At 36.8% G+C, this 13,811-nt stretch overlaps 1 protein-coding gene across 2 annotated transcripts in view; it reads left to right on the top strand.

Moving 5' to 3' along the window:
- Positions 1 to 13,811, top strand: part of RTTN (rotatin) — a 165,003-nt gene that overhangs the window by 24,116 nt on the left and 127,076 nt on the right. For both annotated transcript variants that reach the window (XM_043559072.1, XM_043559071.1), the window contains exons 11-13: positions 5,050 to 5,220; positions 10,568 to 10,780; positions 11,987 to 12,099. In XM_043559072.1, the coding sequence (XP_043415007.1) occupies positions 5,050 to 5,220; positions 10,568 to 10,780; positions 11,987 to 12,099 (497 nt within the window). The remainder of the gene's footprint in view (positions 1 to 5,049; positions 5,221 to 10,567; positions 10,781 to 11,986; positions 12,100 to 13,811) is intronic.

Here is a 13,811-nt window from a genome sequence, read left to right as displayed (position 1 = left end):
CGAAAGTCTTCGTGCTCCAACGTGGGGCTCGAATTCATGAACTTCAAGATCATGACCTGAGCCTAAGTTGGACTTAACCCACTGAGCCACCCGGGCACCCCCATCTGTTTTGTTTCTTAAATTCCACATATGAGTGAGATCATATAATATTTGTCTTTCTCTGACTGACTTATTGCGTTTAGCATAAACACTTTAATGCCATCCACTTTGTTGCAAATGGCAAGGTTTCATTCTTTTGTTGTTGTATTTAAAATTTTTTTAACGTTTATTTATTTTTGAGAGATAGAGATGGAGCATGAGTCAGGGAGGGGCACAGACAGAGGGAGACGCAGAATCCAAAGCAGGCTCTAGACTCTGAGCTGACAGCACAGAGCCTGACGTGAGGCTCTAAACCACAAACTGTGAGATAATACCTGAGCCCAAGTTGGATGCTTAATTGACTGAGCCTCCCAGGTGCCCCAAGATTTCATTCTTTTTGATCACCAGTATTATTCCATTGTGTGTGTGTATATATATATATATATATATATATATATATACCACACTTTCTTTATCCATTCATCAGTCTATAGGCATTTGGACTCTTTCCATACTTTGGCTATTGTTGATAGTGCTGCTATAAACTTTGGGGTGCATGTGCCCCTTCGAATAAGCATTCCTGTGTCCTTTGGATAAATGCCTAGTAGTACAATTGCTGGGTTGTAGGGTAGTTCTATTTTTAATTTTTTGAGGAATCTCCATACTGTTTTCCAGAGTGGCTGCACCAGTTTGCATTCCCACCAACAGAGCACAAGGGTTCCTCTTTGCATCCTCGCTAACATCTGTTGTTGCCTGAATTGTTAATTTTAGCCATTCTGACAGGTGTGAGGTGGTATCTCATGGTGGTTTTGATTTGTATTTCCCTGATGATGAGTGATGTTGGGCATCTTTTTATGTGTCTGTTACCCATCTGGATGTCTTCTTTGGAGAAGTGTCTATTCATGCCTTTTGCCCATTTCTTCACTGGATTATTTGTTTTTTGGATGTTGAGTTTGGTAAATTCTTTATAGATTTGGATACCAATCCTTTATCCGATATGTCATTTGCAAATATCTTCTCCCATTCTGTCGGTTGCCTTTCAGTTTTGCTGATTATCTCCGTTGCTGTGCAGAAGCTTTTAATTTTGATGAGATCCCAATATTTCATTTTTGCTTTTATTTCCGTTGCCTCTGGAGACATGTCAAGTAAGAAGTTGCTGTGGCAGAGGTCAAAGAGGTTGTTGCCTGATTTCTCCTCGAGGATTTTGATGGCTTCCTGTCTTACGTTTAGGTCTTTCATCCATTTTGAGTTTATTTTTGTGTACGGTGTAAGAAAGTGTCCAGGTTCATACTTCTGCATGTTGCTGTCCAGTTTTCCTAGCATCATTTGCTGAAGAGACCATCTTTTTTTCCATTGGATATTCTTTCATGCTTTGTCAAAGATCAGTTGGCCATACATTTGTGGGTCCATTTCTGGGTTCTCTGTTCTGTTTCATTGATCTGTGGGTCTGTTTTGGTACCAGTACCATACTGTCTTGATGATTATAGCTTTGTAATACAGCTTGAAGTCTGGAATTGTGATGGCTGTGGCTTTAGTTTTCTTTTTCAGGATTGCTTTGGCTATTCGGGGTCTTTTCTGGTTCCATACAAATTTTAGAGTTGTTTGTTCTAGCTCTGTGAAGAATGCTGGTGTTATTTTGATAGGGATTGCACAAGCCTGATTATTGTAGTACTTTCTTTTTATACCATTTTGAGAAGCACTCAATTCATCTTTGGACTTATTAAGGTTATTTGAAACAGTTTCACAAGAAAACAGACTTTTTAGAAAAAGCTCTATAATACTGAGATCTTCAATTAATGTTCATGAAATTAAATTATAAATTGTCAAAGTTAATGTTGAATAACATTTATTGTTTGTAGGTATATAAAAGTAGTATTTTAATGGAGAAGTGCTAGGTGGGAGAATTGTCTGTCAATATTAATACTGTTACTGTGTTTCTAGTTTGTTTTCTTTGGGCCAGTAGTTATTAATATAATGGCCTCTGGTTTAAATTTTATTAATTTTTAGTTTTATTTTCTTGGGATTAGAGAAGATAGCCTTAAATATATACTGAATTTTTCATTGTGGGTGAATAAATAGTTTTTGCCAGTGTTTCTTGGAAACATGAGGAGTTGTAGTCTTTGAAATGATCAAAGTTTATATCTACTTATTTATAAATTAAGTTAAAAATGACTGGGCTAAAACCTGTTAAACCATCTTTGTTTCAGTAACAGATTTTGCTCGATATTGTTTGTTTTTCAGACCACAAAGACTCAATTCATATTGGGTCTTTACTCTTAATTATGCATTTCATCAAGAGAAAATAACCCCCTTTATCCAATTTTTTTGCCCCTAATTATTCATTATTCATACTTCATAGATTTTGCTCATATTTTACTACACATTTAATTTTTAACCTTTTATGTGCAAAGATAAAGATATCCTTTTATTTTTATTTTTTATTTAAAAATTTTTTTAAGATGTCTTTTTTTAAATATGTGTCAATTATTAATTTTGTTTTTTTCCTTCAACATGAAATCTTATTTGATTTATAGGAAAATTTAAACACTTTTTTTGAGTGAGTGAGAGAGAGAGAGAGAGAGAGAGGATGAGCAGAGGAGGGAGAGAAGGGGAGAGAAAGAATGTTAAGCAGGCTCCATGCTCGTTGTGGAGCCTGACACGAGGTTTGATCCTACTACCCTGGGATCACGACCTGAGCTGAAATCAAGAACTGGACCCTTACCCGACTGAGCCACCCAGGTGCCCCCATTTTAATCCTTTTTGAGTGTATAATTCAGTGGCATTACATACGTTTACATTGTTGTACAATCATTACCATTTTCTATCGCCAAAAGTTTTCTGTTATCTCAAACGGAAACTCTGTACCCACTAAACAATAACTCATTTTCCCCCTTTCCCCGGGCCCCAGGTAACTTCTATCCTGCATTTTTCTTTATGAATTTGACTGTTGTAGACACCTCGCATAAGTGTAATGTATCATTCAATATTAGTCTTTCTGTATCTGGTTTATTTTACGTAGCATGATGTTTTTCAAGGCTCATTCATGTGTCATGTGCCAGAATTTCATTCCTTTTTAAGGCTGAATGACATTTCACTGTACATGCAGACAGCATACCACATTTTGTTTATCTGTTCGTATGTTGATTGACACTTTTCCAACTTTTGGCTGTTGTGAACAATGTTGCTGTGAACATTAATGTATAAGTATGTGTTTGAGTCCCTGCTTTCGATTCTTGTAGGTCTGTTACCCAGAAATGAAACTGCAAGATCATATAGTGATTCTGTGTTTAATTTTTGAGGAACTGCCATATTGTTTCCATAGTAATGGCACAATTTTACATCCTTTCCAGCAAGTCACAGAGGTTCCAGTTTCTCTGCATCACCAACACTTAATATTTGTCTTTTTGTTTTGTTTTGTTTCAAGTTTTTATTTAAATTTTAGACAGTTAACATATAGTGTAATACTGGTTTCAGGAGTAGAATTTAATGATTCATCACTTACATGTAACACCCAGTCCTCACCCAACAAGTGCCTACCCATTTAGCCCATCCCCCCCTTCAGCAACCCTCAGTTTGTTCTCTATTGTGAAGAGTCTCTTATGGTTTGCCTCCCTCTCTCTCTCTCTTTTTTTTTCCTTCCCCTGTGTACATTTGTTTTGTTTCTTAAATTCCACATGTGAGTGAAATCACATGGTGTTTGTTTTTCTCTGGCTGACTTACTTACCTTTGTGTAACACACTCCAGCTCCACTCATGTTAATAGCCCTCGTAATGGGGTGAAGCAGGATCTCACTGTAGCTTTGATCTTTTATATAATTTTTTTTAGGCCTCATAAAAATTTTTAGTTTGCTTCCAGTATATTCATCCTTGAATGAAGAAATTTCTGGCATCCATTTTTATCCTTAGTTTACAGAGTATTTCCTGTTTTTGTTTTCATATATCCTCAGTGGAAAGGTGAGGGTGAGGTCTCCAGTGCTCTTTTGTTCTGTCTTAGTGATGCTGTCCTTTCACCAGCTAGTTTATGGGGGAATGTCAGCACATAGAAGATGTATTTTGGTCTCTATCATTATTGATTTGCAAGTTAGCTTTCTCTTTGTAGTTTATGTATGTCTTTCAATTTAAAGGATATAACTTCTAGTTAAGTAGTAACTTACCTAGAAGTTTCTGATGGCAGAACATTTGCCTTGAAACAGCCTTTTTTTTTTTTTTTTAATTTTTTCAATGTTTTTTTATTTTTTTATTTTTGGGACAGAGAGAGACAGAGCATGAACAGGGGAGGAGCAGAGAGAGAGGGAGACACAGAATCGGAAACAGGCTCCAGGCTCTGAGCCATCAGCCCAGAGCCTGACGCGGGGCTCGAACTCACGGACTGCGAGATCGTGACCTGGCTGAAGTCGGACGCTTAACCGACTGCGCCACCCAGGCGCCCCAGAAACAGCCTTTTTTACGTGAAGAGAGAACTCATAGGATTTGCTGTTTAATTGTTTTGTAATTATATGACTTTCCCTGTCACATTTCTTTAGTAAGTTTAGGATCAGTTTGAGGGCAGGGATGTCTCTTGTAGTAATGCATTTCCCCCCCACTATACCTGCCATTGTGTTAAGTATACAGTAGGCCTAATAAATACTTTGTGAGAGATTTACATGCTGATTTTGAACTTGTAACAATTAAGTATTAGAAACTAGGAGGAATTTATGCTTCATTAAACTTTTTTATTTATTTTTATTCATGATTACAATTCATATTAAATATGTAAATATTGTTAGTTTAGAAAACTTTAGGTGTGCCTATTATGCACTGGTAGTATTTTAAATTATTTCAGCAGGTATTGATTATTCTTATAGGGAGGAAGAAGTTTTTGTTTGGGTTTGTTTTGTTATTTGTCATACTATTGTAAATTATTCTCCATGAAATTTTCCATACTGGCTCCTGAAATTGGTTATTCTCCCATCTCGTGTTTAAATGTCTGCAGAAAGAGAAGCTGCTCATGGTGCTGGCGTCCCTGGGAGATGCCATGTGCTACCATAAAAGTGGTGCCAGTTCAGACCAGCCGGAGGCGGTGCTGGTGCATCACCGGATGGCCTTTGTGAGCACTTCTCTGTTCGCGGTCCGAGTCCTGCAGGCGCTTCTCCCTGTTGAAAAGGTGAGGGTGGTAATGTTCCTTGTGGTTTATTGAATGTTACAAGTAAGCGTTCAGTCGTAAATTTACTGTGATCATTTCATGATTTCTAATGATATTAGAAAGGTAGTAATTGAGAAAGACTAACATGTTTGAACAGTTTTGACAAGTCATTTGATAGAAAAAAAATTACTTCTAAAAAAAAATTCCTTTTTAGGTAACTTCTTAAAATTGTGGTGTAACATGTTTAGAAAAGTACACCGTTCAGTGCATTTTTACAATGCACTGTATTAAAGTGTTTAAAAAGTGACCACCACCCCAGAACATGAAATACAATGTTACCAGCATTTCAGAAGTCCCTTCCCATCAGTTACCTCTCATTCCTTTCTCCAAGAGGAACTTTCTGTCTGACTTCTGTCACTATCAATCAGTTTGTCTGTTTTTCAACATTACGTGAATGGAATTATAAGGTATGTACTTGCTCAAGACTTTTTTTTTTTTTTTGAGATTCATCACTTTTGTTGCTTGTAGCAGTTGTTTGTTATATAACTGTATGTTAAAGATGATTTTAGTAGGTGTACATATTTCTTTTAAATCATTTCATGACCGGTTTTTTAAAGTTTATTTGTTTTGAGAGAGAGAGAAAGAGAGTAGGGGAGGAGCAGAGAGAGAGGGAGACAAAGAATCTGAAGCAGGTTCCAGGCTCTGAGCTGTCAGCACAGAACCCAATGCCGGGCTCAAACTCACAAACCCTTAGATCATAACCTGAGCCAAAGTCAGACGCTTAACCAACTGAGCCACCCAGGCGCCCCATGACTGTATTTTTAAATAGAGGTTATATCTCTGAATTTGAATGTTAGTTGTAAAACATCTCAAATTATTCATGCACACATATTTTATACTGTACTTACTGCAAAAAGAAAGGTGTGGCATATTTTAGTGAAGGTATAGGAGAAATTACTGCAACTAAAGAATTATTTCCTGTGCCTTTTGATGTCCTTTGTTATAGACATTTGCCCTTTTGTTTTCTAGAATTCTGCATAGTATATAAACTCCCATATTTTTCATAATACTTACATATGCAATATATTACCAAGTCATCTGGAAAAATAAGAACAAAACATTAAATTTTAAATTTAGTATTTTGCTTTAGGAAAAAGAGCATCACTCTATTAATTTCAATTTTTACCTTTTATTCATTAGTCATTATGTTTTCTAAAGAAATTTTCTGTTTTGAAGAAATTTGCCAATGTCTAAGCATTATGAATTGAAGAATTCCAATCATATAAGACTATAATTGCATTTAAGATATGGATGTCTCACTTTATGTAATAATATATAGCTGAAAAGTTAGTAGTGCTACATTAACTTGTTACTAAGTATTACAAATGATCAATTTATCTATAGTATTGATGTAAAACATCAATTATACCATATAATTTTATTTATTGCTTTTTGACTATAGATTTTTTTTCCATCTCTGTACTTATTTGGATAGGAATCAATTAAAGTAGAAATCAAAAATGTTTTATTTTGAGTTACTTCAGTTTTAGAATAATATAAAGCCTCTGTGTGTGTGTTAGTTTTTGAAGTTAGTTCTTTTTTTATTTATTAGTTTTTGTTTTTGAAGGCAAGTCACTATCTGTCAATTTGGTACCTTTCTTAAATACATAAATTGGCATTTCATTAGAATAGTAAATCAGGCCATGGAGGAGACTGTGATTAAGGTATTCATTTATAGATGGTTATAATTGCTTTCATTAATAAAATAAGAACTTTAAAATGAGATGCAGACAAAAATCCTATTCCATTGCTGTTAAATTTCTTTCGGTTCATGATTATGCTGCCCTCTGCCTGTTGCTGGCTCACCAATAATTGAAATGGAGGTTGGATTCTGAAACTTTCAACCTGGAAAGTGGTTTTTAAATATTTGAGTTACCACCTGCCAAATATGTAAATTGGAAGTTGGAAAATGATAATGTGAATCTTTGTAGAGATTTCTTGGATTTGAAATTTGGACAAGATGACCTTGAAGGACTTTTTGAAATGGATAATAATTGGTTTGAAAAGATTTTGAAAAATACCTATCAACAGGTTAAAACGATGAATTGGTAATCTTATGAAAATGATCTGGTTGGATAAATCAATTTGGTAAAAATTAAGAGCTAAAAATACTGGCCCTGTGCTCGAAGCAGCATCCAGAGCATCGTAGGAAACTCTGGCTCTTTCTAAGCCAGCAGCCTGGGGATGCAGAAGAATTTATACCATAAGCCTTTGATTTTTTCACTGAGATATATATATCCCTAATAATTTGCTAAAGCTCATAGATTCAGAGCAGCACTTCTTAAAGTGTAATGTGCAAACAGATCACCTAGAGATCTCGTTAATGACATCTTGCATATTCTGATCCATTAGTTCTGCGGTTCTCACAAGCCCTTGGATGAGGGCTGTGCCTGCTCTGAGTGGGAAGGTTCAGAGAAAGCAATGTTATATCCCTCCTATCCCCCCCCCCCCCACCCGACTCCAGCCTTCGAGATCGTATTGTTGATTCTTTTTATCTAATAGTGGTGATGGATTTGCCCTGAAGTGGCTTCACTTTTAGTTCTGACTGACAGGTGAATAATGCTGATAAATGTAGGATGGCGGTCTTCAGTCTGTTGACTGTGATCAGTCCGCTGGACTCTGCCAGGATTCAACCTGAGATTGGAGCATGGTGCTTTGAGTTGCTGAGATGAAGTTTCATGTGTAGGTATGGAGAGTGAAGATGTCAGAATTTCTTAGTGATGGGGTGAAAAGAAAGAAAGGAAATTAGTATTTATTACATGAGTGAGATCTGCTAAACACCTGCTTGGTGCTGAATTCTCACATCAGCTGTTCTTACTTTTCTGACTAGAGTCAGAGAAAGCTCTTTTTAAACTAGAACACAGCACCTTTGGAGTTAGATCCGTGAGGCTTTAATATCTTAGCGCAGTGCCCAACTCCCAGTCTCCTTTGCTAATTCTTCTTTCTCTCGAACCTTTGAAAGGAATAGAAACCCAGGACTGACCCATTTGTGGTCTTTAAACAGCATCTGGGGGCGCCTGGGTGGCGCAGTCGGTTAAGCGTCCGACCTCAGCCAGGTCACGATCTCGCGGTCCGCGAGTTCGAGCCCCGCGTCAGGCTCTGGGCGGATGGCTCAGAGCCTGGAGCCTGTTTCCGATTCTGTGTCTCCCTCTCTCTCTCTGCCCCTCCCCCGTTTATGCTCTGTCTCTCTCTGTTCCAAAAATAAATAAACGTTGAAAAAAAAAATTTTAAACAGCATCTGTTTGCCGACACCTCCTCGACTCATAGTTCCAGACCACATGTGTCACCTGAAGCGCAAACTCGTAGATTCAACATCCTTTTTGACATCTTCACTTGGGTGATGATTGATGTTTCCAACATCACGTGTCTCAACCCTAATTCTTCACTTCTCTGGTCTTTCTACGGTCTTGCCTCTCTGGGTGGATAGCACCTTCGTTCTTCTGGTTGATTGTTGATCAGGCAGAACACTTAGAGTCATCCTTGATTCCTGTCTTTCACGTACACCTGGATCCAGTCCCTCCACAAAATTTCTCATTTCTTCCTTGACATCTGTCTGGAGTCTGAACCCTTCTTGCTGCTCGCACCGTTGTTACCTGAGTTCGAGGCACCTTTCTTGCCTAGGTTGTTGCAGCAGCTTCCTCATCTGTCTCTCACTTCCACCCTTGCCCTTTTCCGTCTGTTCCTGTAGGCTGCTCTTGATACTTGCTTGAAATTTCCCAGTGCTTCCCCAGGGGCAAGTCTTAAGATGACCCAGAGCCCTGCCTGATGTGTTCACCAGTGCCCTCAACCCCATCCCTCAGTGGTAACTGCACTGGCCTCCTTGTCTCTGGGCCTTTGTACTTGGAGTTCACTCTTCTATGGGTGCTTTTCTGCCAGAGATTCAAATGCCACCCTATCAGAGAGGCCTTCCCTGCTGATCTAGAGTGTAGCACTTCCCCTCCCCCAGGTTGCTGTTCCTCTCCATCTTTCCCATCTCTTGTTGTTGTTTTCTGCCTTAGCACTTGCTGGCCACACCTGCTATCTTATGAAATATATCGATTTACTCTGCCTTCTCCACTGGAATGTTCCCTTCGTGAGGGTGGAGGTTCTGTTTGTTTCCTGCTGTGCCTCCAGGGTCTGGAATGACTCCTGGCATATAGGGGCCCAGCAAGTATTTGCTGAGTGAGCAAACCATAGGTGAGCAGATAATCTAGTTTGCCTCTCTTTTTCCCCCCTAAGAGAGTTCTTCACAGAATCATGAAATTTCTCTTGATTTTCTAATAGCTGCTGTCTTAATAGTTAGGGCTTTATTTCATGATTACATAGAACTAAAAATTTGATTCCTATAGTTTCTGATATTTATTTGGCAACTTTATTTGATTTTAGAAGCATCATTTAGCTGATTTAGCCCTTAATGTTAGATTTTCAGGCAGTTAATAATTATTCTTAAAATAGGATATGCAGGAAATAAATGGTGACCAAGCCTGCCCTTCAATAAAGACAGCATTTCAGCCAAAGTAATAGGCCATGCCAAAAGATTTTTTTCCAAACATTGAATTTTGAATCCTTTTTGTTTCCTTCATTCATAGAATCCTATCACCAAACTAGAATCATTAAAAAACAGAACCCAAAGAAACAGTTCTTTCAATTTTAAATCAATTGTTTTAAGGTTACAAAATGTATAATATTTCATTTGGGCATGTTAATTTTATACTAATTAAGGGTCACTCCTCTCTGAGTGTTTTAGAACTATGTAATTATTGTTGAATTTCTCCTTTCCCCTCTGAAATATGAACTAAACAAAAAATCAATTTCTGTTCAAATCAATCTATAGTTGTGTTTGATTTAGTGTTATTCAATTCAATATGTAGTTAATAAGCCCTGGGTTATGTGTTCAGCTTCAGTGGAGAAGTGCTCTTGTTTTCAGGACTTTATTGCATTATTCTGCAGATTTATGTGCACAGCATGAAATACTTAGATCAGAAAGCCTCCTGCCTTCAGTTTAGTAGCAGAGATATAAACAAGGTTCACGGCCTGGGGGGTGGGGAGAGTGACTCTGGTTGTTGGTTTGGGGAAGAAGGAACTATCCTGTGTGCCAGGCTTTTGGAAAGAGTTGAAATTTGGACTTGAGTTGTTTTGAGCAGAGAAAAATTACATTGAACGAGGCATAGAAGTGAATGGTGTGATAAGGAATAGAATTTTCTTTGGAGAAGCATAGACTTTGTGATAGACAATGATATAAATAAAAAGTTGAGCTAGCTATATTAAAATCATAGTCTACCATATTTTTCTAAAACAATTTTTAACTTTTTTTTTTTTATTCGTTAAGGCAAGCCACTTTTTACCAGAGCCTTTGTCAGCAGCATTATTTTTAGTTTCTTTGGACATGCCTATTTCTTTGGAATATCCAAATATTCACGAAGCTGTTGTGGCATATTTGGAACAGCTGAATTCTGAAAACTACAGTATTTATAAACGAACTGCGGAGGCTGTTTATTCAATCGAATGTACCTGTAACTTCCTGTCTGATGTTGGGAAGGAGGTAAAAAGTTCTGTTAATGTCTTTTAAATATTCTTTTGATAAAATATTTAGAAAACATAACCTATACTTTCAAACTGATGGACATATAACAATTGAATATTGGAGGTGAGATACTTTATTATTGAGCGTTCATTTTTCAGATCAAGGTAAGTATATGATTTGTGTAAAGGTAAAATAAAGACTTTAGAATAATGATTGGTGTGTATTGATGAGACCCATTGGTTTTTGAAAAGGCAGTAATTATTATCAATGTCTTAATATTGAATAGAGAGTTCCTTTTTGAAGTGACTTACTGTGTGTGAACAGTGACAATTGACATAAACAACTATAAGGGCCATTTTAGTGCTTTCTGTAGACATATTTTTCCTTTAATATTTCATAGACTTATTACATACACAAAGAGCCTGATTTTTTATTAAATACAATAATGAGGTAGATTGTAAGGTAGAATGACTTTAGGTGCAGTGTTATAGCAAAGATTATGTATTGTTATTTATCCCTTTTAGAGATACTTTTAGGATATTTAGTATGTTGTCAGTAAAGGGGTTTATGAGTCTTAAAATAGACACTGACTATAATAGTTGTTTACTGTTTGGAAGTACCAAAATGGGTCCTGAAGATCTAAAAAATTAGGAAATAAATTTTTATTCTTTTTGTTTCCTACAGTGGAAGCTAGCTCAACCTCTTAGTTCTAATTTTCCTTTATTTACCTGTTATTTTTTCCTTTTGTTTTGCCATATCTCACTGCTGCTGGCTTCTTGTTTCTTCCGTGGTAGAAGTTCAGCTTGTCAAATTATTTCCGTGATATTCTGCATGGTCAGTTAATCGTGATGTGCTGGTTGTCCTTTATGTTTGTGGAAGTGGTCAGCATGTAGAAGGGGGAGTGGATCATAAAATACACAAGTCCTGCTTTGAGTCTACGGTTAGTAGGGAGATAGGGCTACAAACTGTCAAAGAACGTGGCCACTCGATTGTAACTTTAAGCCTACTTGGAAGTGAAAAATAGTCTCTTGTGGCATTGAGCTAGGAATTTTCCCCCCTAAGCTGACATTTTTAGTTTGCTTGTTAGGAAAGTGGACTTAAGCAAATGTGAACAGTCTCAGGGTCTTTGAATGATCTAATTTCTTGAAGTTGCTTAGTTAGCTGTTGAGAATTCTACTGTACATGAACTTGACATTTACTGTTCCCTTCTGCTGTTTTTTTTAGGGAGAGAAGAATCTCTTAGAATTAGTGGAGCTGGCAGACCAAGCCTTGCGAAGCTTTTCCTATCATCAGCATTTCCCCCTGATAAAGGAAATCATCTGCATGTGTTCAAAGATGTAATACTCACTTTCTTGATATGATCATGTTATTATAGGATATATTGTGTGTGTGTGCACTTAGGAACAATGAAAACAGAACTGGCCTTAATTTTTACTGTTTTTTAATTAAAATTGTTTTTATGTATGTTTGACCTCTGAACTGTATATGTATAGCTGCATTAGGGCAGTTAACTATTTTATAGGGTAAACTTTAAAAATACCATGCCTATAATCAAAATGAATTATCCCTGGATTTTTATACATTTGTTTTGGTGTCCATCCAAACCAAGTATTCAAGCATATTTGTTTATTTGTCTCTAAAGTTTTGATTAATAACTTAAAATGAGGGTTTTTAAATGTAAGTTTCATTGCTTCCTACTGTTTTCCTATATGGATTTTTAGAATGCGTCATGCACTGTTTAATTTATTTTGAAGACATTGGAGCAGATTCCTATTTAGAATTTAGGGTCTTCATTGCTTTTGGAAGGAGTAAGTTCCATGATGATAGATATTGATTAAGTATGGGATTTATTTATTTATTTATTACCTCACATAGTCACTATGTTTGTGTGTGTGTGTGTGTGTGTGTGGTAAGAACATTTAAGATCTGTTTTCTTAACAAGTATCAAGGATACAATACAGTATTCTTAACTCTAGTCCTCATAGAGTACATTAGATCTCCAGAATGTATTCATTCTGAATAACTGAAACTTTGTACCTTTTGAACAACATCTCCCTGTTTCTCCTATTCCTCAGTCCCTGGTCACCACCATTCTACTCTCCGCTTCTATGAGTTTACTTCTTTAGATTACACACGTAAATGAGATTATGCCATGTATTTGCCTTTTCTGTACCTGGCTTAAGTTACTTAGCCTAATGGACTCCTGCTTCATCTGTGTTGTCACAAATGATAGGATTTCCTTTTTTTTTTTTTAAGGTTGAATATGTTCCATTGTATATATACACCACATTTTCTTTACTTGTGTATCCATTAATGGACACTTGAGTTGTTTCCATATGTGGTTACCCTTGAACGATACAGGTTTGAACTGCGAGGGTAATGCAGATTTTTTTCTTTTTTCTTTTTTTTTTTTAATGTTTTATTTATTCTTGAGAGAGAGAGAGAGAGAGAGACAGAGCATGAGTGAGGAAGGGGCAGAGAGAGAGGGAGACACAGAATCCGAAGCAGACTCCAGGCTCCGAGCTGTGAGCACAGAGCCCGACGTGGGGCTCGGACTCACAAGCTTTGAGATCATGACCTGAGCCAAAGTCGGATGCTTAACCGACTGAGCCACCCAGGCGCCCTAGATTTTTTTCAATAAATATGTGTATACTACTGTAAATGTCTTTTCCTTTATGATTGTTCAAACTTTTTTTCCTCTAGCTTACTTTATTATAAAAGTACAATGCATAATGCATATAACATACAAAATATGTATTATTGGCTGTTAAAATTATTGGGAAGGTTTCTGGTCAACAGTAAGCTATTAGTAGTTAAGTTTTTGGGGAGTCAGAAGTTATACATGGATTTTTAACTGCATAGAGGTTGGTGCCCCTAACCCTTGTGTTGTTCAGAGGTCGACTGTATTGGCTGTTATGAGTAATACTAGGATGAACAATGGAGAACAGATATTTCTTAGCGATACTGATTTCATTTCCTTTGGATTCATAATGAGAAGTGGGATTGATGGCTCATATAGTAGTTCTATTTTTAATTTTGAGGAAACAGT

This window comes from Prionailurus bengalensis, chromosome D3 (genome assembly GCF_016509475.1).
Source record: "Prionailurus bengalensis isolate Pbe53 chromosome D3, Fcat_Pben_1.1_paternal_pri, whole genome shotgun sequence".
NCBI classification, from domain to species: domain Eukaryota; kingdom Metazoa; phylum Chordata; class Mammalia; order Carnivora; family Felidae; genus Prionailurus; species Prionailurus bengalensis.
Note: the sequence above shows the minus strand (reverse complement) of the source record. Positions and strands in the feature narration are given on the sequence as shown.